Source organism: Aquarana catesbeiana, linkage group LG03, assembly GCF_042186555.1.
Source record: "Aquarana catesbeiana isolate 2022-GZ linkage group LG03, ASM4218655v1, whole genome shotgun sequence".
NCBI classification, from domain to species: Eukaryota; Metazoa; Chordata; class Amphibia; order Anura; family Ranidae; genus Aquarana; species Aquarana catesbeiana.
This window is the reverse complement of record NC_133326.1, coordinates 220,182,640-220,208,591: the sequence shown is the minus strand read 5'-3', so window position 1 is coordinate 220,208,591 and position 25,952 is coordinate 220,182,640. Positions and strand designations below refer to the sequence as shown.

Sequence of the window (25,952 nt, the reverse complement as noted above, 5' to 3'; positions counted from 1 at the left end):
TTAAAAAAAAAAAAAAATAAAAGACTGGAGCTGCGCTTTAAGTTTAAATATGATAAATATATTGCAGGTACATCAAAACAAGATGTGCTCAATTCCTTAGGTTTTGTTTTCATTCTAGAGTAGTCACAACTTAAATAGAAAAGTATGTCCCTTGCCAGCAGCTGCAGAGCGCAACACCTGCTCTCTGTGGGAAAGCAGTGGTCTCATTGCAGAGGTCCAACGCCCCCTACTGAATCATAGCTATAGGGCTACAGTTAGTAGAGCTTATGGTTGCAGCTGATTTGAGAGCTCTGGCTCTGACTAAACAGCGAGTGTGTTGGACCATTACAAAGAAATCAGTGCTTCCCCACAGAGAAATGGTCCCACCGCAGTATGCAAACCGGTTAGAGGTAATGTGTGATGACATCAACCATGACTATATTTGGTTACAATGCTGCACGTGATCCCTGGCCGGGGGCTTGAGTTAGCGTTTAGCGGTTCACCAAAATAAGAACAGGCTGCATTTGACCTAAAGCTGATTTCTAGTCCTCAGCAGTGTTATCAGGCAGAGAGTAGCATTTGGTGATAAGGTGTGCCTGTTATGCTACAAATACAAATGAGAGAGTCAAGCTGAACTCGCTTATAAATAGGCTTTTCAGGTAGACTAAAGGGTAACTATACTGTTTGCTCCCTTTAGCAATGTCAAACCGCAAATTATTTTATCTATTCCGCTAATATCTTGGCTCTTTTGCTAAAAACTTTGAAAACTCACTGAATTTGGTAAGAAATGCACACGTCAGTATCCAATTGTTGAGTTTCTGGAGATTAAATATCAACTGTTAAATATCAACTAAGTTGGTAATATCGATTGACTTGAGATTTATCTGGTTTCCTGCTTAAGCTTTCACAGGTGAGAAAGCAAAAATGCATGATGTTAGACATGGCACAAAGATGCTGCTGTCAGGTTATAGTGAGTCAAGGAGAACAAACAAAGGTAGTAGGGAGTCATCAGAGCCTACCAGATCTGTTGAAGCAAAGGCAGAAGCTCTAGTTAGATGTGTTTGTCGTGCCTTTCCCATGGTTGCATCTCTCATATGGCATTATTTCGAAAAAAGGGCAGTACATTTGGAAATATTTTACTGTTGCATATCTAGGGCTTGCAAAGAAATCTAAATATCTATAAATGTAGATTATTCTGCACTATCTTTCATGTATTTAGAACATGGTACTTTGTATGCATGTAAATAGGCAAATTTTTACATAGCAGGTATCGCATATTTTCATTTAGGTTTTTGAGATGACTTGCAAATGGAATAGCGCACTTTATTTACACTACATGTGTCAGACATTACATATGTCCCCCCTGTGCCCATGCAAGCATACTTCTGCTAGCTTTTTTAAAAACAAAAACATAAAAAGAGACAGGAATTAGGAGCTGGTCCTCTTACCTCCCTGGGAGAGCAATATTATTACCAAGTTTCCAGGTGGAACTCATACTGGGCCAGGACCCCTTCACATCGGAATGAATTAGTGCCCGAAAAAACATTTAATTAAACAAACCATATGGCAAGAACTGGCAATAAGCCTATAAATGATATCAGAGGCTCGAGGAGACCACAAAATAATGCTGAAAACCAGGAAACTGTATCAGACCTGATGAAGCACCTATCTTGCTCTACACATGCCTTGTGCACGAGGGTCTCAGAGTGAGTAAACCAAATAAAGCTGGCCACAACCTGCACACTTTCCTCAGAAAGGTTGTTTCTCTAGTTGATCCATCCAACTCCATTAATCTTCCTATGCCATGACCACAGCCCACTCTGTCAATATCGGGTGAAAAGAAAGACAAGAAAAATAGTCTAGAGACTATAACCAAACACTCCCAATAATACGCCTTTTGGCACAAAAAAAAAAGAACAGTTTGTGAATTCTGCTGTCAACTGTGGCAACATATTTTGATATGGATAACAGACACTTATACAAAGATGAGACCAAAAAGTGAATGTGTGGGTAGAACTGGATGTAGGAAAGCATATTCAAAGCCTAACTCTAGTTTTGGACGAAAATAAGAAATAAATTGCACATTACATTTAGCAAATGGGAAAAGGAGGGTGGGGTGGCCTACTGGCAATCCCTTTTCTTGGAGTACATCACAAGACAAAGGAGAGAGTTAATTCTTAGACCAATGGGTTATGCTCCACCTCTAGGTGATTGGACACTGGCAAACAGCAGAGCTTGATTCGATCCTGTATAAACACACCCACTCCCAGCATTTCCTCAGTTTCAGAATAAAACCAAAGGGAAAGAGGACCCATGTCCAGTGATGTACTCAAAGATGTGTTGGGGTGTCCAAAAGCAATCCCATGAAGAGCAGGCAACAGCAAACAGCTTATGTATGAAATACCTCAAGAATGGGATTTTTAAGGCAATTGTAGAAAATGGAGATTGTGTATATTTTCAAAAAAAGATTGAAAATTTATTGGTACAATTTAAACATGATAAAAACATTTTCCCCAAAGGGGAACTCAGGCAAAGAAACACACATGTACATGTATCATAATTCAGATAGGGGAAAGGCGTATTTTCTGCAGACTTGAAAGATGATCATCAGTATTGAAGGAATGCTCTTTCCAATAATATATTTGATATGTAAGTTTTGTATTTTTGAAAATGTTTCCCATGTTCCATACTTATATATTAGGATTGCAATATGTATTCATATATTACTCTGTATTTTCAGAAGTGGCATCAGTCCCTGAAGATGATTATATTTTCATACATATATCATATATATCATATATGTACATGTGTGTTTCTTTTCCATGGGGATATATCAGTAGACATCCTTAACGTCCACCAAGGCCAGTAATTTCCCAGATGAATACAGGCAATCGCCAACTGGAGAGATTCATACAGAACCGTTGAACATGTGGAAACACGTTCAAGCACTTTAGGTCCAGAATGGGCTGCTCATTGCCATTCAGCTTTGGCACCTTGAAAAGGTTGGAATAGTGACTGTGAAACCTTTCCGGTTTCAGAACAAGGGTAATTACCCTCCAGTATGCACATCTAATGGTAAGCATGGAAGATGCAAGACTTCAGCTTGTAGCCTCTGGAGACAATGTTTTAAACACAGAGATGGGAGATACCTCAGGTAAAGTGTTAACTGCAAAGGCTGCCAGATGTCCACCCCAATTTTAGAAGTGGGGGCACCCCTCTATCGGGAATAATGTTTGTTGCCTGCCTTAGCAGGTTTGGAGTTCCAGGATTTTTTTTATGAAAGGAATTAATCTGCTTAGTCCCTCAAGTTCTGAAAAGAACTCTTGCTGTCCCAGACGAAGGCAAAAGAGTACACCTTCCTCCCATATTATTTTGTATAAACTTATTCAAGGCATTGTTAAAGAAGTGTTAAAAGGTATAAATTAACAAGGTAGCTCCTGTGTTGACAGAGACCTAGACCACAAATCCTTAAGGACGTCTGTAAATAGTTTCAGTAACTGGGTAAAAGCAGCAAAGATTCTCTTTTGACACAAAGGTCCCTGAGGAAGGAGCTTTAGAATAAATGGATCAGAAACTGGATGCTGGTAGGGGAAGCCAGTGAAGGGATTGACAGAGAGGGGCAGCAGTCACGGATCGGTTAGTGAGGTGTATTAGTCTAGCAGCAGCATTCATAATAGACTGAAGGGGGATAGCCTGTGTAAGGGTAGGCCATTAAGGAGAGAGTTGTAGTAGTCAAGACGGGAAATAATCAAGGAGTGAATAAGTTGCTTTGTCATTAGTCAGGAAGGGTCTAATTCTGGAGATGTTGCGGAGGTTAAGGAGGCAGGATTTAGCCAGTGATTGGATGTGGGGGCTAAAGGAGAGGTCAGAGTCAAGGATTACACCCAGCACCCTGGCATGTGTGGAGGGACCAATGGTTGTGCTGTTGATCTTAATGGTAAAGTCATGGGGGGGAGGGGGCCAGGAAGGAGGAAATATAACAAGCTCAGTTTTAGAAAAATTGAGTTTGAGAAAGTGGTGTGACATCCATAGCGATATGTCATTCAGTAAGTTTGAGATCCGTGAGGAGATCGAGGGGGTGAGTTGAGGAGTGGAGAGAGAGATCTGGGTGTCATCGGCGTAGAGGTGGTATTGGAAGCCATGGAAGGTTTATCAACTGGCCCAGGGAAGAGGTATAGAGCGAGAATAGGAGGGGCCCAAGGACAGAGCCTTGGGGTACCCCAACAGATAGAGGAAGTGGAGCGGAGGAGATGGAGTTGTAAGTGACACTGAAAGTGTGCTGAGATATCTAGGAGGAGAACCAGGATAAAGCAGAATCACAGAGGCCAAGGGAGTGTAGTTTGCTGAGGAGGAGCAGGTGGTCAACTGTGTCGAAGGCAGCAGAGAGGTCTAAGAATATGAATATGGAGTAATGGCCATTGGTTTTAGTAGTTAGTAGGTCATTGGTGAATTTTAGTGGGGCATTTTCAGTGGAATGTTGTGGACAAAAGCCGGACTGTAGGGGGTCGAGAAGGTTGTTGTCCGTGAGGTAGCAACTCATTCGGTCATGGACAAGGCGTTCGATGAGCTTGGAGGCAAACGGGAGCAGGGAGATGGGTCTTAAGTTATTCAAACAGGTGGGGTCTAGTGAGGGTTTTTTAAGTACGGGGGTAACCAGTGCATGTTTGAGCGGGGAAGGAAAAGTGCCAGAGAGGGAGAAGTTGAAGATGTGGGTTAGGAAGTTTAGGATAGAGTGGGAAGGTGGTCGCAGTAATTGTGAGGGGACAGGTTCCCTGCATCCAATTCGCAATAGCGGGAGATTTTGACTGTCTCTCTATGGAGCCGGTCCACATATCTACGCTGCGGCTCAAAATTTTGTGCTAAAATCAGGCCTGAAACGGTGACGCACAGGACCCCTGCTGGGAGCCGCATCGGTATTAGGTGGGAACCCAGCCTCAAAGTTAGAAGCAAAAAAACCTGATAATTAGTAGCCAGTGGCAATTGCCGTATTTCTATCATAATACTTTCACGTCATATCATGTTTCATATCATGTTACTTTTATGCTCGGTTCACACTGGCGCGATTGGGATCCGACTTGTGGGACCCCAAGTTGCGTGACATGTGAAATCCCATGTTAGTCAATGAGAGCTGTCTTAATTAGCACCACTGAAGTCACTCTGACTTTAGAAAAGGTTCCTGTACTACTTCTATCTGACTTGCGCCCATAGACTTTAATAGAAGTCGCCTCCAAGTCGGATCCTCATCTATATTGATGTGATTTGGATCTGACATTACAGGACGATTAACCAGGCATTTCCTGGAAGTTGCTAAAAAGTCACTTCAATGTCACATCAAGTCCCATCAAGTAGTACTCAAGTCGCCAGGAAGACGCCTGTCAAAGTTACGACTTTCGGGTCGCGGCAGTGTGAACCGAGCCTTAAAATCAGACTATTCAATGCTAGGAGTCAGGATTAGATTGTTTACCTTTCCAATACAAACGTAATACATAATGAGGCAAAAAAATTGCTAATACAAAAAAAACAAATAGCAAAATGATTACAATAACGGCATGTGGCATTACAATAACCATTTGTGGTGATAAGATAAGATGATATGACGATCAGTGTAGTTCACTGAATAAATAGTGCTAAAAGACAGGGTCAACTTTTTTTTTGGCCTTTTTTTTTTTAATCAGTTTTGTAGCCTAAATAAAGCTTAACCAAACCATTATGGAAACAATCATTTAGGTATAAACTTTGATATACTGTGTATATGTGATATAGACGTATACATAAAATATGATTGGTTTGTCATACATACCTGTAAAATCCTTTTCTTTGAGTACATCATGGGGCACAGAGTTAGGCTAATATTCATTACCTACTGGGTTATACTTCATCTCCAGGTGAATGGACACTGGTAGACCAAAGGTCTTTAACCAGGAAGTGATCCCCTATATAACCCCTTCCATACAGGAAGTACTCAAAGAAAAGGATTTTACAGGTAAGTATGACGAAAAAAATCCTATTTTCTTTCATATACATCATGGGACACAGAGTTAGGCTAATATTCATTACCTACTGGGACATCCCAGAGCAATAGCCTTGAGGGGAGGGAGACACCCTGCCAAACAATAGCCATGAGAACTTATATGGCAGCCTGCAGTACACTGCGGCCGAAAGATGAATCCTCAACTGCTCAAACATCCACTTAATAAATATTTGTGAATGTATGCACTGAAGACCAGGTAGTATCCTTACAAATCTGAGCCACAGATACCGGATGGCGAAAAGCCCAGGAAATTCCTACACCCCTGGTAGAATGAGCTGTCACCCTTGACGGACCCAATTGGCAATGGAAGCTGCCTGCCCCTTCTTGGGTCCTTTTGGTAAAACAATAAAGGAGTCTGATCCTCGGATCTCCGCAGATCTAGACAAATTAACCTTGACTGCCCGGACAACGTCCAAAGAATGCAGTCATTTCTCTTCCGCCGAACGAGGCTGAGAGAAAAAAAGAAGAAGGCAAAATAATGTCCTGCTTTAAATGAAAGGCCAACACCACTATTGGCAAAAAGGATGGAACAGGTCGTAACACGACCCTGTCGTAGTGAAGGATCGAGTATGGTTCCCTGCACGAAAGGGCCGCCAACTCCGACACCCTTCTAGCCGAGGTGATGGCCATGAGGAAGGCTAGTTTGCGTGACAGCGAGTCTAATGGAATTTCCTTGATAGGCTCAAATGGTTGTTTCTGTAACACAGACAGCACCAAGTTCATAGGTGACCTAATGGGGGGAAGCAAGTGAGTTGCCCCTTGCATAAAGGTTCGGACCAGTGAATGGGGGGCTAAAGGCCTTGCAAGTATACTGATAGGGCCGAAACTTGACCTCTGATTGTACTCAAAGCCAATTTGATTTCCACAGCTGACTGTAGAAAAGAGAATTCTCCCAATCACGTATTTCCAAGGATGACATTTTTTGGCTGCACACCAAGCAATGTAAGTCTTCCAGACCTTATGATAGATCTTCCTAGTAACAGCTTTTCTAGCATTCACTAGGGTAGACGCCACTGGTCCCAAGATGCCATGGTCCTTTAACACCCTGGCTTCAATAGCCATGCCATCAAATTTAGAGACTGTAAATTGGGGTGGAATATAGGACCTTGAGACAGTAGATCGGAGCAACGTGGAAGTGTCAATGGCCTGTCTATTGTCAGTTTCAATCTCCAGGGACCAGGGCCTTCTGGGTCAGGCTGGTGCCACCAGAATGACTGGAACCCCCTCTCTCTCTCCGAATCCTGCGCAACAAATGTGGAAGGAGAGGGATCGGAGGGAAAGTATAAACCAGGGAGCACTGGCTCCATGGAACTACCAGAGCATCTGCTCTGATTGCCAGAGAATCTCTTGTTCGGGACACAAACTGATGTAGCTTGTTGTTGAATCTGGATGCCAGTAGGTCTACCTCTGGCCATCCCCAACATTGACAAATTTCCTGGAACACCCCTGGGTTTAGGGACCATTCCCCCGGGCAGATTTGCTGGCGGCTGAAATAATCTGCCTTCCAGTTGTTCTCTACTCCCGGGATATGGACTGCCGATAAAATTGGCACATGTCCCTCTCTCGAGGCTAGTATGTGGTTCTCCTGCTTCAGAATTGAACGACTCCTGGTACTGCCTTGGTGGTTTATATAGGCCACTGCAGTGGCATTGTCAGACTGAACCCTAATAGGGTAATAATAATAAAACATTTTATTTATAATGTGCTTTACATCAAAAGATCTCAAAGCGCTACAGATTAAAATGAGCAATTTCTAAAAAGAAACAAACATCTAAGAAGAGCAAAAAGCTTTGCTAAAAAGAAATGTCTTAAGACCTTTTTTAAAACAGTCAATGGATTGAGGAGCCCTCAAGATCTCTCAGCGTTTCTCTGTGCCCCCCCTTCTTTATGTATATTTATTTATATATATTTTTGTGTGTATGTATAGATATATATATCTATACATATATTCTTTATTTAGTGTTTCATGCTTTCTGCTTCAATGTCTACCACCTACCATCGATTCATTTTATTGATATGGTACCTTTTTTATTATATATTATTTTAACAATTTTTTGTATTATTTACACCTGACCTCTTTTAATGTAAATTTACTATACGTCTCCAGTCTGTAGTGTACATATTTTGCCATGTGCCCCATACTATATTGTTCTGATCTGTATTTCACCTAGAACGCCTGGACAGGGACTGGTATGGAAATTAGAACAACTATTATACACTACAGGACATACTCTCCTACTAGCCACTCCCTTCCATGTACACATGTCGGCCTACCGGCCTGTACAGACTGTGCTCCTGTTCTCCTGGCTCTGATGAAGAGGTTACCCTTGAAACGCGTCAGCCTTTTAACTACTTGCCTCAACATGGGCATACCCCAGTTTTAACTTTTTAGTGCTTATTTTGTCTGTTTTTATGCAACATAGTATTTGAATGATGTAATTCATGTCTGTATATATATTTTTCATACACGATTAAACCTAACCTGTTTTGATGTGAGCGTCTGATCACGCACCTTCCATCCACCTCCTACTAATCAGTCTCTTCCAGACCACCCCTGGTCAGCTAAGGCAGCGGGACACGCTTCACCATCTTCTCCGGTCCTCCCACCTTCTACAATACTACCCTTTTTCATACAACAAACGGCCTCACTAGCGCAGGAGTATTTCTCACAATATGGAGCCCTCAAAATGTCAGGTAGGGCACTCCACAAGCGCGGGGCAGCTGCACAAAAAGCTCTATCTCCCATTGTCCTAAGTCTAGTTCTAGGTGTTTGAAGTTGGTTTGAGTGAACGGAGCGGAGGGAACGCAATGTGTTTTGTGGTTTAAGAAGTTCTTTGAGGTAAGAAGGGGCATGTCCATGTATACATTGATACGTAAGAAGGGAAACCTTGTACTCAATCCTGGCGGAGACAGGAAGCCAATGGAGTGAGTGGAGAATGGGAGTAATGTGCTCATGTTTCCGCACTCCCATCAGGATCCTTGCTGCAGAGTTTTGGATGTACTGAAGCCTCTGCAGACTTTCTAGGAATCCCGATGAGAAGTGCGTTACAGTAGTCCAGTCTGGAGGAGACAAAGGCATGAACCAGCCTCTCAGCATCTAAGAAAGAAAGAATGGAACGGAGTTTAGAGATATTACACAGGTGGTAAAAAGAAGTCTTACATAGATGATTTATATGGGCTTTAAAAGTGAGTTGGGAGTCCATTTTTACACCTAGATTTGTAACTGTTGATGAAAGGGGGATATTAGAACCAGAAAAGGTAATGCTGGTTATGGATGATGGTTTAGTCTGGTAAGGTGTGCCAATCATAATAACTTCAGTTTTGGAACTATTTAGTTGAAGAAAGTTGTGCTCCATCCATACCTTTATCTCCTCCAGACAGGTGGTAAGTACTGATAGGGATGACTGTGAAGATAGGGTTTCAGCTGTTGCATTTATATTTAACTGTGTGTCATCGGCATAGCAGTGAAATAAAATTTTGTGGCGGCTAATAATTTGGCCAAGGGGAGTAAAGTAGAGAATAAAAAGAATGGGGCCAAGAACTGACCCCTGGGGGATACCGCAGGTAACTGTATGCGGATTTGATTTGGAGTGGCCCAGGGAGATGTACTCTGTTCTGTTTGTGAGGTATGATTTGAACCAACTGAGGGCTGTGTCATTGAGTCCAACGGTGCAATGGAGCCGGTTTAAAAGAATGCCATGATCAACCGTATTGAATGCAGCCGAAAGATCCAAAAGAATAAGAAGGGAAGGAAAGCCAGTATCAGATGATATAAGGAGATCGTTTGTAACTCTGACGAGAGCAGTCTCTGTACTATGAGCAAAGCGGAAACCTGACTGGAATTTTTCAAAAAGGTTATTGTCTTTAAGGTGATCCTGAAGATGAAAGGCAAGGCTTTCTCAAGTACTTTTGATATGAAAGGGAGATTAGAGATGGGCCTATAATTGGATAGGACTTCGGGATCAAGAGTGAGTTTTTTGAGCAATGGTCTAATGATGGCATTCTTCAGAACAGAAGGAACGTGACCAGTTTGAAGGGAATAATTTATGACAGCGGTGATCAGGGGACTTTGGACAGTGTTATGAGTTTTTACCAGGGAGGATGGGAAAGGGTCCAGGGGACAGGTAGAGGGTTTCATCTTCCTGATGATGTTCTGCACCTCTTCTAATGACACCTCAGGAAGGCAGTTTTGGGGTTTGGAGACAATATATGTTGGGGGGTCCAATTTGGGTGGGAGGGCCAGAAAGGGAAGAGCGAATTTGTGCAATTTTTGATGTAAAAAAAATCCATAAATGTATTGCACTGCTCTTCTGTCGTGGCAGTAAGTGGAGGGGATTTTGGTTTAAGAAGGTAGTTTAAAGTGGAAAAAACTGCTTAGAATTTCCTGGGCTATTTCTGATGGCATTAGAATAAAACTGTGACCTTGCCTCATTGAGGGACTGTGCATATTTTTGTTGTTGCTCCCGATATATTTGTCTATGGACAGTAAGGCCAGATGCTTTAAAGTGCCGCTCAAGCACCCTCCCTGCTGCCTTCATCTTACGAAGCTCATCTATAAACCAGGAAGCTGAGCGGGTGAAGGTGACTGTTCTAGTTTTATAGTGTATATATGTAGTAATCCACTGCTTCGTCGGCTGATGAAAAAAGTGTGGAAAGATGCTGAAAGTCTACTGCCAAGAGTTCTGGATTTATGTTTTTTAGATTTCTGAAACTAATGTTCCGCTTAGGCTTGCAAAGATTGGATGAGGATGACAAATCCATAGAAATAGCCTTATGATCAGACACACCTAGGTCATGCACCTGCAAGTTGGTAGGGAGAGCAGAGTTTGTAATGACCAGATCCAAGGTATTCCCCCTGATGTGTGTGGGGACATCAACAAGTTGTTTTAGATTAAAACAATCCAGTAGTTGCAGAAATTCAGCTGCAAAACAGCAAAATGGGGTGTCAAGGTGGATGTTCATATTGCCTAGAATTATAACATCAACAGAGGATGTGCAAAAAGTTGTAAGAAGATTTGACATCTCAGTGATAAATGATGGGTTTAGTTTTGGTGGTCGATAAATAAGGAGAAACAGCACAGGGGAAGGGGACCTACATTTAAATGCAAGGCATTCAAACGAAGACAGTTCAGGTAATGGCTGCAGAGATAGCTCCAGATCACTACGATAGATAACCGACAGGCCCCCACACGCCCTGTGCTGCAAGCTTTTTGGAGGTAGCTATATCCTTGGGGACAACTCTCATTTAAAGAAGAAAAGGTATTTGGTTGGTGCCAGGTCTCTGTAATGTACATATAGTCCAAACCTTTATCCAGGATATGGTCATGAATAAGGCAGGATTTGTTAGTAATAGACTGTGCATTTAAAAGTTAAATTTTGCTGCTTGATGATGCAACAAATCTTTGCAATGGCTGTAGCAGACTATAGTCCACTCCACTCCACATTTCCCATTTGGCTGACAGGGAGGTGTTACCATGGAGACGTCCAAACTACATACCCGATAGGAGACAGCCCTCTGATGATGCGTGCGTGGAGCGACAATTCGCATTGCTGACCAGAGAACTGGGATGGTATGACTTGTTTGTGAACAGACAAACTTCCTGCGAGAACTTATATGGATGTATCATGGACGGCGGAGAAGTCCTAGCTGTTTAATCACTGCAATGCACGGTGGAGTGACAAAACTGCTGAGATTTATAAGCTGGTTAACAGAGTAACTCAACATAGTGGTGATGCTGACAGTGGCATTAAAAGTGCACCAATCGTTATTTTAGCTTGGCTAGAGAGAGCAGCGAGCAAACAGCGCCAGCGTCCTCTCAGTAATAGTGTGTATGCAACAGTCTATATCGGCTATAGAATTTAATCCACAGAATAAACTTTGCAAACAGGTGAAGACAAGAAAAAGCAAAACAGGCAGTAGTAATAACAGCTTTTATAATAGCTTTAAATTAAACGTTCTTATTAAGCATCTAACTGCTGAATCCAAATGTATCAACTCTGTTTTGTTATCTAAGTTTAAAAAAAAAAAAAAAAAGATACTAAACAGTAAAATCACACCTTACTCTTTAAGCTGTTTCATCCGTTTGTCTCCCTTGCTGAGCAGATTTCTTTTAAGCAGAGTATTCATACAATTGTCCCAGATTGCTGCATCCAAACAAAATGTTCACCAATCTGTCGCAGGGCACTTTAAAGCTGATAAAACCGATAAGCTCTTTGCTCAATATTCCCTTTACTTTAAAACAGATTTTATTTAATTTGTGCCTACCCGGTCTTCAATCGTCCACCTGTCAGCACTGCTAGGAAAATCAGTAGACTACCTTCAGTTTCTCCGGGAATCTCCAGTGGGTCTTTCAAACTTCCAGGGGGTTTACACTACATCTCCTGGTCCCTGGTCCCATCCGTCACCGTAGCTCCGATTACAGGGAAGCTCAGCTGACCAGTTCTTAAGCCACAAAAGTCTGCGCATATGTACAGACAAGAGAGCCAAACGAGAAACCTGCTGTATTAAATTCTTTAAGGCGTCAACAGCAAAACACAGTGCTCGAGGAATATCGGTCTTATTTTCAGGCAGCTCATCCTCCCAGGTTGGGCCTGTCAGGCCATCTGATCTGATCCTTTATGGACTGGCGGATACCAATTGCTGCAACAGCTGGCTGAATAGCTGAAATGGCCAAAGAAAAGGAAACTTTTAATAATGACTCCAATTTCTTGTCAACAGGGTCTTTCAAGCCCTATGCGTTATCTACCGGACAAGTTAAGTTCTTGTTTAAGGAAGAGACTGCTGCATCTATGGCTGGCATGCTCTACTTCTTGAACAACTTTTCATCCATGGGATATAAAAGGGAGAACCTCTGAGGAGGAACAAAAATCCTGTCAGGATGTTCCTAATCAGCATACACCGCCTGTTTCAACAGAGGATGTAAGAGGAAAGCCTGTGTGACCTGAAGAGGCCTCGGGGATCCCAAAGAGGATCGGGGGGCTCAGTAACCTCTACAAGAGGCAACTTAAAGGCAGAACCAACTATTTCGGTAAAAGTCAGGATCAAAAGCCTCTGCGATTGAGAGGCAGACACCAAATGGATATCTTCTTGTCCAGATTGCTCAGAAGCAGACTCATCTGCCAGGCCAGCCACAGAATCCTGAGCTTTTAGCTCTTCCCCATCCTCAACCCATTCCTGCTCCAGTCTAAGAGACTCCAGGGAGGGGGATCTGTCACGCTTCTTGCCAGCCTGCGGGATGGAGGCAATCCTGTGCTTTAACCCGGCTAGGGCCGAGGACAGTTCATCCTTGGTGATAAAGCAGCGTTGACTGTAGGCACAATACCAGATAGGCGCAGCGGCTCAGATTGCCTGGAAGCCTCTGGTCCTTCAGGGGATACAACACTAGGGCTACGACTAGGTTCATCAGGAACTACTGACGACATTGGTGTGCCCTTCCCTGTAGTGTTAGTCCCACTCCTATTTTTTTAAAACATTTACTAGCCACAAAAAGAGTACCTGGTTGTAGTATTAAAACACCTCAGAAGGGAGGCCCTTTAATTGGGCTCACCAAGCCCCTATGCAACAATCCTGCTAATTACCTTTAGCCTGCCAAGCAACACCTGGTGACTCACGTGACCCGGGTAAGGAGAAATTAACCGCTGCCTGGTAAGGAGCCTGCTCTGTGTCCCACAGCTGCCTTCTGGAAGCATCACATAGTTGGCATACACAGCTTAAATAAGCTAGGTGTGCACCATGGCCGCCAAACAAACTGCTGAGCCCTTTTGCGAATGCACATGCACCATGGCGAACCAAGGCGAAATGGCGCACCGTTGTGCACCATCATACAGGTAAAAAACAGCCAGACACAAAAAGATACACTTTGCAAACACCCACAGCTAGCCCAAAACTTCCCCGTATGGTGACCGCATACAGGTGTCCAGCCTCTAGCTAGATTGCCTGATTGTTACAATCACTGCGACACCCGACAATAATTAAAGGGGTTTCACTTACCCGTCCAGGCGCAGGGCAGCTTAGAAACTAAGAGCCCAATCTTCACCCTTCACGGCGGGTTCCTGTCACTTGAGGACCTTCAAGAACTGGTACCCTTTTCATGTTTAGGGTCCACTCCCTTGGACCTGTACAGCACCCTGTAGAAATGCCTTAGCACTGTAGTGTCCAGGATTCCACTTTGCAGGGTCCAGCGACCGGAGGCTGCATTACAGGCAAAACCTTGCAGGATCTTGAGTCTTCTTTGCGGGGCTGACCAAAACATTCCCCTTGGGCGGGATTTTAAAAGGCACTACCATATGTAATAATGTAAGTATAAAATAATTTTTATTACAAAAATAGAAAAAAATATATACAATTCAAATACAAAATGGATACATCAAACACAGATTACATGTGATTGGTAGATCCAATAGCATAGAAATGGAAGACAAGTCTAAACTCAAAATGTAATAAGTCTCACTGAACCCCTTCTTTGCGAGGCTCGGGTACCATTTAAAAAGCATATAAAGCCTGTGTCAAATGGATCTGATCGGTCAATCTCTTGATTCATTTAAGAACCGTTTGTTTAACTAGAGACCTGGAGCTCAGAGAGCTCAAACCACCGTGCCATCCACCTTGCAGACACTGGTAAAAAAAACTGAAGTACTTCCTGTATGGGAGGGGTTCACTTCCTGTCTAAAGACCTTTGGTCTACCGGTGTCCATTCACCTAGAAATAAAGTATAACCCAGTAGATAATGAATATTAGCCTAACTCTGTGTCCCATGATGTCTAAATGAATAAATAAATAAAAAGATACTTAAGGGAAATCAGCTTAACATTATATAAAATATCTGACCTTCAATTTTGGCATATTCTGTAAGTCGGGTGTAATTGATCAAGGCAGCTTTTTCAAGGCATCTTCTTATAACTTTCTTGACCTCTTCAGCGGGTATAGGTGTTGCAATATCTTTCATCAAAACCTGAAGGAGAATTAAGACATTTTAAAAAAAAATAACTGCAATGTCACAATTTAAAGGGCAACTATAGTTTTTCTTTTTAGCTATATATGTAAATTTGACCAGCTTACAGAACGATTTTACAAAAAGAAAAAAAAAAAGGAATTTAGTAATTAACTATCAGGCAGTCCTGGGTTAAACAGGCTCAATCACGCCCAAGGTTGGGAACAATAAAGCCACAGTTTTTGTCATGGAACAATGAGCATGATTGAGCCTGTTCAACCCAGGACTGCCTAATAGTTAATTACTAAATTCCTTTTTTTTTTTTCAGTCTCCTCAATATCCCCCAGGTCTGCCTCCGCATGGCCTTCACTTTCTATAGCTGGCCTGAAGGAGGCGATAAGGAGCCATTACAGTTTTGAATATGAGGGAAATATACTTCTGATTGCTAAAGCCCAGTTTTTTTCTTGTTCAGTCATTTTTATTGAGTTATAAACAGTTTAACAGAGATATGGGGGTAAACAAAGCCAGAGTAAACATACAGTGCCTTGAAAAAGTATTTATAGCCCTTGAAATTTTCCTCATTTTGTCATGTTACAACCAAAAACGTCAATGTATTTTATTGGGATTTTATGTGATAGACCAACACAAAGTGGAACATAATTGTGAAGTGGAAGGAAAACGATAAATGGTTTTCCAAATTTTTTACAAATAAATATGTGAAAAGTGTGGGGTGCATTGTATTCAGCCCCCCCGAGTCAATACTTTGTAGAACCACCTTTCCCTGCAATTACAGTGGCAAGTCTTTTAAGGATGTCTCTACCAGCTTTGCACATCTAGAGAGTGACATTTTTGCCCATTTTTCTTTGCAAAAATAGCTCAAGCTCTGTCAGACTGGATGAAGAGCGTCTGTGATCAGCAATTTTCAAGTCTTGCCACAGATTTTCAATTGGAAAACTCTGTAAGGTGAACTTACACAGGTCCCCCTCCTCGCTCCCCCCCCCCCCCAAATTCCTGCTGACCTGGACCACAGAAATCTCTGGTTCTAAGCCCCGGTATATCTGTGCCTGCAGTTTGGGGCTTAGAAAACCCCTGAGCTGAATGTCCAAAACGTCCCTTGTCAGGAGGGACGTTTTGGGGCATTCTAATTGATCAGCGCCATCACATGGGCGGCATCGACCAATCAGCAGCCGCAAAGCCTGTCCTGTCAGCTATAGAGAAGATGCGTGGCTACAGCGAGGTTTTATAAGCCCCAGGCTCCTGGCACGGATATACTGGGGCTTAGAACCGGAGGTCCAGGTCAGCAGGAGGGGGGAGCGAGGAGGGGGACCTGTGTAAGTTCACCTTACAGATTTTTCTGTAAAGGTGAACTTACACTTTAACCGTTTATATGACTAAGTCACTTCCCTGGAAGAATGCACGATCACATTGAAAAGCACCTCTGCGACACTACCAAAGCTCACAATGCCATAGTGGACATTCAGGATGATCAGGCTGCGACCATACACATGCTCTGCCTAAAAGTTGCAGATTTGGAGGACCACTATAGACGGAACATTAAAGCAGGGGGGTCCCCGTATCTCTCTCTGCATCTGAGATAGTACCCTACCTGCACCAATTGTTCCATAAACTGAATCCAACACTAAACCACAAATGATATGCTCATTGATAGAGCTCACAGGATCCACAAGCTGCAACACCTGCCAGAATCTCTTCCCAGAGAAATCTTAGCACGGGTCCACTTTTTTTAATACTAAAGATATCATGAGAGTGGCAAGATCTATGTGCTCCCTCCCAGAACCCTTCACCAAGATTTTGCTGTATAATGATATCTCGGCAGCCAATCCTTCCTCCAAAATCTCCAACCACTGGGAATCTCGAAACCCGCCATATGCCTTACCATGCACCATTCCTCCTGTAGGAGGAGCTCACCTCAGGCTGGAACTGACTTTAGTATATCTTAGTAGCAGTGGAGGAGTAGTTGCAATGTTTTTTTTCCTTTCTCCACACTCCATTGTTGTGTGCAAAGCATGCCTCTCTATTCTACTCGTGTGCCCTTCGCTACCTACATTTACAGTTATATTTGATTAACTTGTCTGTTTTAAGTGTACACATAATTTTGTATCATCGCTGTAGCTCTGTCCGGAGATCTTGTTGCCCCAGAGCTCTCCGCTCAGACCATATCTACACATAAGACCTATTGTACTGCAGTAATACTCTTTTCTTCTTTTTTACTTCTTGCTTTTTGAGCTAAGGGACGACCCTCATCAGTACCATACCCAAATGTCCCTCAAAATTGTCTCCCTAAATGCCAAGGGCTTCAACAGTCCCTTTAAACTTTCCTGGCTATGTGTTCAGGAGATGGACTTTTAAGAAACCAAATCACCTCAAAGCTCTTACAGTCTCTTCCCAACCTGTTTTCACGCACGAGCTGACAAAAAAGCCAGGGGGGTAATGATAGAAGTTTGCTCCTCAATTTCTCTCTTTCACCCAGGTGAAATAGGACCCCTTGGGCAGATACCAGATTTGGTCTGCCTCCAACAACTATCCTCTCACAATTGTCAACATATATGCCCCCAATTCTCACCAGAAACCTTTCTTTAAATCCCTACCACAAAAACTACAGCACTATCCCAGAGACCAAATTGTGATATGCGGAGACTTTAATGAAATCATAGATCCCCAACTTGATTCTTCTAATCTCAAACGCAAAAAATACACAGCTCCTTCCTCCCTTATCTCTCTTGAAGATCTCTATGACCTCTGGAGGTGTCAACATGGTACTGAGAGGGACTATTCCTTCTACTCACATACCAAAAGATCCTACTCCAGGATAGACCTGTTTCTGACGTCCAAGTTCTTCCTACAAAAAAATAGGATTTTTGACTCTGAGTTCATTGACAGACACAGCCTTCTTTATTCAGAACCATAGGGTTATACCGCCCCCTACAGGAATAGGACACTAGGCAGAAAAAAAGACTTGGCTACGCCCATGGGCAGTCCTAGGTGATATGCACCCCCCTCTCTGCTATAGGACTTCAGTTATGTAACAAGCAGTATCTGAAGTATTAAAACTCCATAGAGGGGCGGTGTTGTGTCTGTGTCTGGATTTTACGTCAAGTCAAAAATCCTATCTTCTCATTCGTTCATTGACAGACGCAGCCTTTTTTATTCAGAACCATAGGGATGTCCCAAAGCAGTGCCAAACATGAGGGGTGAGGCAGCCAACAAAAAACCAGGTCAACCAGACAACCTGGAGCTCAGCGAAAATAACTGGAGGCCAACCTGAACAGCAAGAAAACACCTTCATGAGGGAAAAACCATCTAGACCGCAGCCTGCAGAACCTTGCGGCCAAAAGAAGCATCCGCAGATGCCAGCAAATCCACCTTATAAAATTTTGTGAAAGTGTGCACCGACTACCAGGTGGCCGCCTTGCCAACTTGCGTTACTGACGCCTGATGGAAGGCCCAGGAGGCACTCAGCGCCGAGTCGAGTGTGGCTTCACCGGGAAGGGAGGAAGACGACCCTTGATAGAATAGGCCTGCATGATCCATCTATAAAATGTTCACTGAGGAAGCAGATAACCCCTTCTTTGGTCCGTGTGTGATCACAGAGAGTCTGACCTTCGAAAAGACTCAGTGGCCGCCAAATACATCCCGACAGCCCGTACCACATCTAAGGTGTGCAAGGCAAATTCCCTCGGCTGTTGGGGCCTCAGACAGAGAAGGCAACACGATGTCTTCATTTAAATGGAAATCAGAGACAACCTTTGGAAGGAAAGAAGGACGAGGATGAAACACCACCTTGTCTCTATGAATCACTAAGTAGGGCGTGCGACAGGATAGAGCCGCCAACTCTGACTCCCTGCGAGCAGAAGTAATAGCCACCTTCTGTGATGGCGTGAGCAGGGGAATTTCTCGAATATTTTAAAACTGAGGCTTCTGTAGAACCGAAAGTACAAGATTCAAGTCCCACAGTGGCAAGGGAGATGGCACCGATGGAACCACATGTTGCACTCCCTGAATGAAGGTTTGCACCAGGGAATGCGAAGCCAGGGAGCGTTGAAAGAAAACCACTAAGGCCGACACCTGGCCCTTGACAGCACTCAAAGCCAAATTCTTTTCAATGCCCCTCTGAAGAAAAATCAAAATCCGAGTCACGAAGAGAAATGTGGGTGAAACCCCACTGACTGAAATGTACGCTCCCCACATCCGATAATATACCTTCCTAAAAGTAGACTCTCTAGCTTTGAGCAGCGTCGGAATCACCGACGCAGATAAGCCCCTGTCCTTCAACATCTGGCTTTCAATAGCCAGGCTGTTAAAGCCAGCGATGGTAAAGTAGGGTGGTAGATCAGCCCTTCGGGATAGCAGATTCTCCCTGAGAGGCAGCCGCTAGGCGGTGTCTGCGACCGGACACACCAGGTTGGCATACCAGGGCCGACGAGGCCAGTCCGGGGCCACTAGAATGACCGGAATTAATTCGGCCTCAATCCTGCGCAACAGCCACGGCAGAAGCTTGAGAGGACGAAAGGCGTAGATCAGACGATACTGGCCCAAGGAGCGACCAGAGCTTCTGAGGCGTCCGCCAGAGGGTCCCGAGACCTGGCCACAAACCTCTGCACCTTCCTGTTGCTTCGGGATGCCATCAGATCTACCTCTGGAAATACCCAGCATAGACAGATCTGTTTAAATACCTCCTACCAAATCTGACTGTCAAGAGACTAGGAACATTTGTCCCATTTTAACAAGATCTCCCTTTGCAGGGGTCTCGTATGGAACTGAGCGAATGGGACCATATTGAACGTAGACACCATCAGGCCCAATACCCGCATGCAAGTCCGCAGGGCGACCCACCTGCTGGACAGCAGCAAGCGGGCTGCCGCCTGTAATTACTGGAGTTTGTCCTGCGGAAGGACCACTCTGGCCCAAGCAGAATCCAGAGTCAGACCCAGAGCTGGAATCAATGCAGACTTTTGGTAATTTATCAGCCACCCAAAATATGCTAGTGTCTGAACAGTGATCTCCACGTCACCCCTCAGGGCCGTTGAGGGGGGACGCAGCAGGTGTTCTTCCAGGTAGCCCAGAACAGCAATTCCCCGCTGGCGCAGCAGCGCCAGAACCGGGGCCAACACTTTGGTGAAGACCCGAGGAGCGGAGGCGAGACCAAAGGGTAACACCGCAAACTGTTAATGTGTCTCTTCCACAGCAAAGTGGAGAAACTGTAATGGATGTGACTATGAGTGTTATGGTGAAATGCCTATTTCCAATATAACCATATAGATATAAGTGCTTACTTCAGCCTCTACCATATTCAATTAGATGTCTGCCAGCTTACCCTCCCTCCATGTGGAACAGAATTGCAAGAGTTAAGAACAAATTAAAGAACATTGCGCCTGTTTTCAAGACTTTGAGACTACACCCAAGAACTGGAAACAAGACCCCCTACTTAGCTATGATAGTTTGCTATTCCCTTATATAGATATAACCCAGCTAAAGCTTATACTTTGTCACAGTAATGAATATGTAAATCTTGTGGTCCGCATATGCTTGTCTTTTTTTGAGATTTGATAATGAAATATCCGGCTCACGGTATATCAGCTGGAGTCCAGGGGGATAGAAACAAAAGTACCGAACGGTTCTGGTTCAGTCCAAAACATTTTGGCGCCCAATGTGGGGCTCGAGACTGGCCCAAAAGGACAGCCGTACTAGAGGACACTGAAAGAGGACCAATACGGGCAGACCACTGGAGCCTGATCAACTCTGGAGAACATGGTAAGACATTTTCCTTAATAATTTGTCTGCTGTTTGATCCGCATCCGTATTTGGTCAATTTCCGTCTCCGCATCGGCTTCCCGCGGTCCACAAAGACAGGTATATATCTTGTCTCGAGCCTATTTATATAGTACGAACCTGCAATTGTTTCTGACCTGCCTGTATTTGGAGTGTTTTGTTTTGTTGGAGTCTGTCTTGTGATGGCTGTTGGGAAAAAGGGATTGATTAAATAGTCACGGATGAAATTAGTTGACGTGGTTAAACTTCTCCTGAGGATCAGAATCAGGAGAGGGCGTCAGGACGTGGTCAAACTCCTCCTGGGGGAAAATAAATAATTGTGCGGCAAAGCACGGGTAATCAGGAGGGGGCGTCAGGAATACGCCCAGCGGTGGCATGGGGATCCCATGAGATCTGAGCAATCCTGTATTCCTCTACGGTTGTCACACATTGCTTGTTGTTGGTCGTGGGTCACATTTTTGTTGTTGGTGGTAATGTCATGTCCTAAGTGTGTTTGTGGTCTGTTATTTGGGATACATGAAGAGGGTTGGGGGTTGATTGAAGTGGTAGAGCCAGGATATAGGGCTGGGTCTCTTGGTTACAAACCCCTACTGCCACATACTGCGCATTTATTGGTGTTTAGATTGAATGTGTGTAGTGTAAATATCAGCTGCTGGTGTTTCATGTCTGCTCATTAAGTGTTTTATTAGAGATCTTCTCAGTTCCTCATCTCCACATCACTGTGTATTTCTATTCAGTTCTCTTTCTCTCTCTCTCGCTCTCTTTCTGCAGTGTCTTATTAGAGATCTTCTCAGTTCCTCATCTCCAAATTACTACTGCGTATTTCTACTCAGCTGTGTGTGTCTCTCTCTCTCTCCTGTGTCTCATTCTTGTTCAAACCTAAGAATTGTGACATGGGACACAGGTTAGCGAAGCCAAAAGAGGGCAGTTTGGCCTGTGATTTGGTTTTAAAATGGGAGGGAGAGGATGCTGTGAAAAAGGGAAAGAAATTAGCAAAAGTGTGTGGGATTGATATGCATTTGGGTGGGAGATTACAAGTAGACGAATGGCGCACTCTCTTAAAGAGAAAAAGGGGTTTGCTATCAGACGACGGCCTACTGCGCGCAGCAGACTCCTGGTTTAAAGTTGCAAAAGCCATTCCTGAAGAAGGGTGGATAAGTGAACAGGAAACAAATCAAAATGGTTGAATTGTGTATGTGTACAAGAAACCAGAAAAGAGGAAGTTAAGTAGTCAGCCACCGCCCTATAATACCATCTGGTCCCAAGGAAGTAGACACCGCCCTTCGTCTACCGCCCCTCTGTTCTAAGTGACACCTCCTCCTGTGGCAACACGCCTATTCCAACGCCCCCCTAAACCGCCCACACCGAAACCCACCCACGTTTCTAGTGATGGAACATAGTAGCAATCAATGATGTAGCATTTTAATTAAATAAATAATTTATGTATAGGATGTCTTGAATATTTCTGTCAGAGTCTGAATTTAGTTGTAATTGCTTACCCTTGCATTATTGAAGCTAAAAGGTGTTTCTTTTCTAATAACAGTAAATGTAGCAAATGTGCTATATTTATGCACGTTTAATTGTGTTTAAGCTGTATTAGCAACAATTGGGGAATTTAAAATGTTCAATTTCAATATTTAACAGTATTATAAATAAAGAGGAAGTTTATGTATTCTGGGCATTATGCCAGATGACGAACGAAAGAGGAAGTGCTTTCCTTGCTTAAATGTGTGCTAGATTTAGGCCCCATTCACATCTGAGCGTTTTGTTTTCTGAAAAAAAAAAAAAAAAAAGACTCAGTATCTAATTAGAATGTTTACAAAGAAAAATAAATATGGATGATGAATGTTATGGAGATCGGCTGGACCGAGGCTCCCTAAAAAAAAATTATTCTGTATGGAGATGGTTCACATCTCCACTCTAAAACGCCTGAAGTCAATATGTGTAGAAGAAGTTTACTGATTTGGGTTTTAGCGTGCTGAACAGAGCACATAGACATATGTTAGCTGACGCATTTATTTCAGGTCTTAAAGAGTCAATCCAAAAGGGTCTGAGTATAGAGAACCCACAACCTTGGAGCTTGAGACGTTGTTATTAGTAGTTATTAGGTCCACAATCCTCACAGAGCAGTAGAGAGTAGCTCCTCTCATTATGGTCTCTGACACACCCTATCTGCGCCCACCGGTACCAACTCCACGTGTCTGCTACAACTGCGGAAGACCCGGCCACTCCAGAAGGGAATACCGAAACCCATGGAAATTCACCCACAGCCAACCAAGCCCCAACCAGGGTCCACATGAAAGCTCCCAGTACCAGGGACATGACCACCCCACCCCACTCCAGATCATATGGACCTTCTCCACAAGGATTCAGGCAAGCCTGTTTCACCTGCCAGCTACACCTGGACTGTTTTGCCACAAAGTGCCCAGAACTCCCCCTCCCAATTCGCCAAGGCAATGGCCCTCATTCTGGACACCTGGATGAAGTTACACCCAGTCATTGTACTCCTTCACTATGTAGATGACCTCCTGCTTGTGATTGCCTCAATCTACTCTGAAAGCCTCCTCCACTACCTGGTTGAGCAAGGTTGCAAGGCCTTAAAGCAAAAAGTCCAGGGAGAAGGTGATTTTCCTAGGCCTCTGCATCTCCCAAGGCACCTGACATCTCACTGAAGAAAGAGTTGCTGCAATCAAGGGCATCCCTTTGCCTCAAGGTCAAAAGCCCCTTCACGCCTTCCAGAAGCTGTGGACGATTTTGAAACTCTGAAGGAGATCCTTTCAACAGCCTCTGCTTTGGGACTAAAAGACTTTCAAACTGTTTGTCTCAGAGAGGCAAGGACATGCCACAGGAGTTTTGGCTCAGGCCCATGATAACAGACTCAGACCCATTGGGTATCACTCCTGTCAACTGGACTCAGTGGCCAGGGGGGACCCTCCTGCCTCAAAGCCGTCTTTGCAGCCCAATGCCCCTCATGACATAACTGCCATACTGAACCAAGTACAGCCCAAACACCTGTCCTCAGCAAGACACCTCAGACTTCAGTGTGCCTTGCTTCTCCCTGATAACATCACCGTCCTCCCATATGATACCCTCAACCCATCCACTCTGCTTCCTCTTCTCGAGGGGGGAGCCTCTTTGGAAGAAGATCCTCACCGCACATGACTGCTTTGAAGTGATGAAGATGGAAACGTCACACCTACCGACAGTCAGTGAAACTGCCTTTGAAAATGCAGATAGTGCTGGACGGTACCACACGGGATACGCAGTCACCACAGAAGACACAGTTCTCCAGGTATGCAAGCATTACCCTCCTTCATGTCTGCCCAGGAAGTGGAACTCCATGCCCTAATGGCATGCAAATTGGACAGAAGGACATTTTGGGATAATCTGGAAAACCAGAGGCCCTACTCCCCCCAGCACAAGTGGCTATACTTAAGGTAAAGACGCACGGCAAGCTGGTTTCCCAAGAAGCACGAGGCAATCACCTGGCAGATACCGCTGCGAAACAAGCTGCAGATTGAACGCGAGAAGTGGTCAGCAGAGTGAATGCACCTATCCTGGATGATACTGTAGAAACCACTATGATTCTACAAAACCCTCCTGTAAACAAGACCCGCCTCAAGGAGCAACAAGAGACAGCTGACAAAGAAGAAAAAGAAGTGTGGATCAAAAAAGGAACCCCAGAAGTTGAAGGAATCATGGAATTAAACAAGAGACTGTGTCTGCCACGTAGGCCGGAAGCCTATCCCGTTACCAACATGACGGCAAGGACCACAGCTAAAAGACTTTTAACAGAAATAGTGTGCAGATATGGTGTCCCAGAGGTCATGGAGAGCGATCAGGGACCCGCTTTCATGGCCTCAGTAACCAAAGAGATATGGGCAACTTTAGGTAGGGGTCACACTAGCTTTCCACACCCCAAACCATCCCCAGAGCAGTGGGAAGGTGGAAAGATTGAATGGCACAATAAAATCTAGAATGCTAAGAATGTCTCAGGAAACGGGAATGAGTTGGCCAGACAGCCTACCCATTGCCTTATTCAGTGTTAGGTACACTCCAAGGGGAAACCATGGTCTGTCATCTTATGGGATATTGTTTGGTTCAGCCCTCAGTCTAGGTTGTTATTTCCCACAACAGTTGCAGCTCCAATCTGATGTATTAACTGTGTATGTGACTGTTTTATCTCGAGAGTTAACCCATATCCATTCAGAAGTGTTTTCTTCTATTCCAGATCCTGAGCTAGATACAGGAACGCACAAGCCTGTTCCTGGTGACTGGGTCCTGGTAAAGAAGTTTGTGAGGAAACACACCCTTGAACCCAGATATGATGGTCCTTTCCAAGTCCTTCTGACAACTACCGCATCAGTAAAAGTGGCTGGAAGGAACTCGTGGATACATGCCTCTCACTGCAAGAAAGTCCCTGTGCCCGAAGAAGAGGCTGAGGAGACCAAGCCATGATCCTGTTTATCCTTTTTGTTGTGATTTTTGCTCAGGCCCAGGGGGTGGCCATCAAACAGAAAGATGGTATAACTCAATTCTGGTATAACTCATCCAATACACATGTTGCCACTTTGATATCCCCTTATAATAAGATACTTCCAGATACTGATTACAGTGTCCGGTCCGATGAGAGAGCAATAGGTCCCATGACTGTGTATGTATGGGTCACTGACACCTACTGGGGCAACAACTGTGATTATTGGGGAGCAGTGGGTTGGAACACTGGGGATGAAAAATGGGGGTACAAGCCCGAAATCGACCAGAATAGAAAGGACAAAAATGGGAAGTCACTCTTAGATAGGATGACAATCAACAAACACACAGATCAATATTTCACCAAAGAGTTCAGACTGAACATTGAGAATCCCAGCCCGGGGGACAGTGGGACCTATGCATTGGGCCTATGGTGGGGAAATGGGTATTACGGTTTTAGAAAACCTTTCCAACTGAAAGATATGTTCAATAACCCAGAGTGGACAGTTCCCCAATCTACATCCAACTCTAACCCCCTAAAGCCTCACATGCAAACACTAGGGGACATGGTGGCCATAGCAGACCCTACCTTTGACACCATGGCTGCAGAAACTGGTTTTGTGGCTCGAATGGATGAGGTACAATGCAGGGAAGCACAATAAAACCAACTGTTATGTGTGTGTGGGGGGCTAAACCACATTTAGGAACAGTGCCCCCTAATGTACTCCCAGAACATGAGACCTGTGTTC

At 44.1% G+C, this 25,952-nt stretch overlaps 1 protein-coding gene across 5 annotated transcripts in view; it reads right to left on the bottom strand.

Moving 5' to 3' along the window:
- CADPS2 (calcium dependent secretion activator 2) overlaps positions 1 to 25,952 on the bottom strand; it is a 1,072,621-nt gene that overhangs the window by 483,092 nt on the left and 563,577 nt on the right. For all 5 annotated transcript variants that reach the window (XM_073619790.1, XM_073619788.1, XM_073619789.1 and 2 more), the window contains exon 16: positions 14,838 to 14,961. In XM_073619790.1, the coding sequence (XP_073475891.1) occupies positions 14,838 to 14,961 (124 nt within the window). The remainder of the gene's footprint in view (positions 1 to 14,837; positions 14,962 to 25,952) is intronic.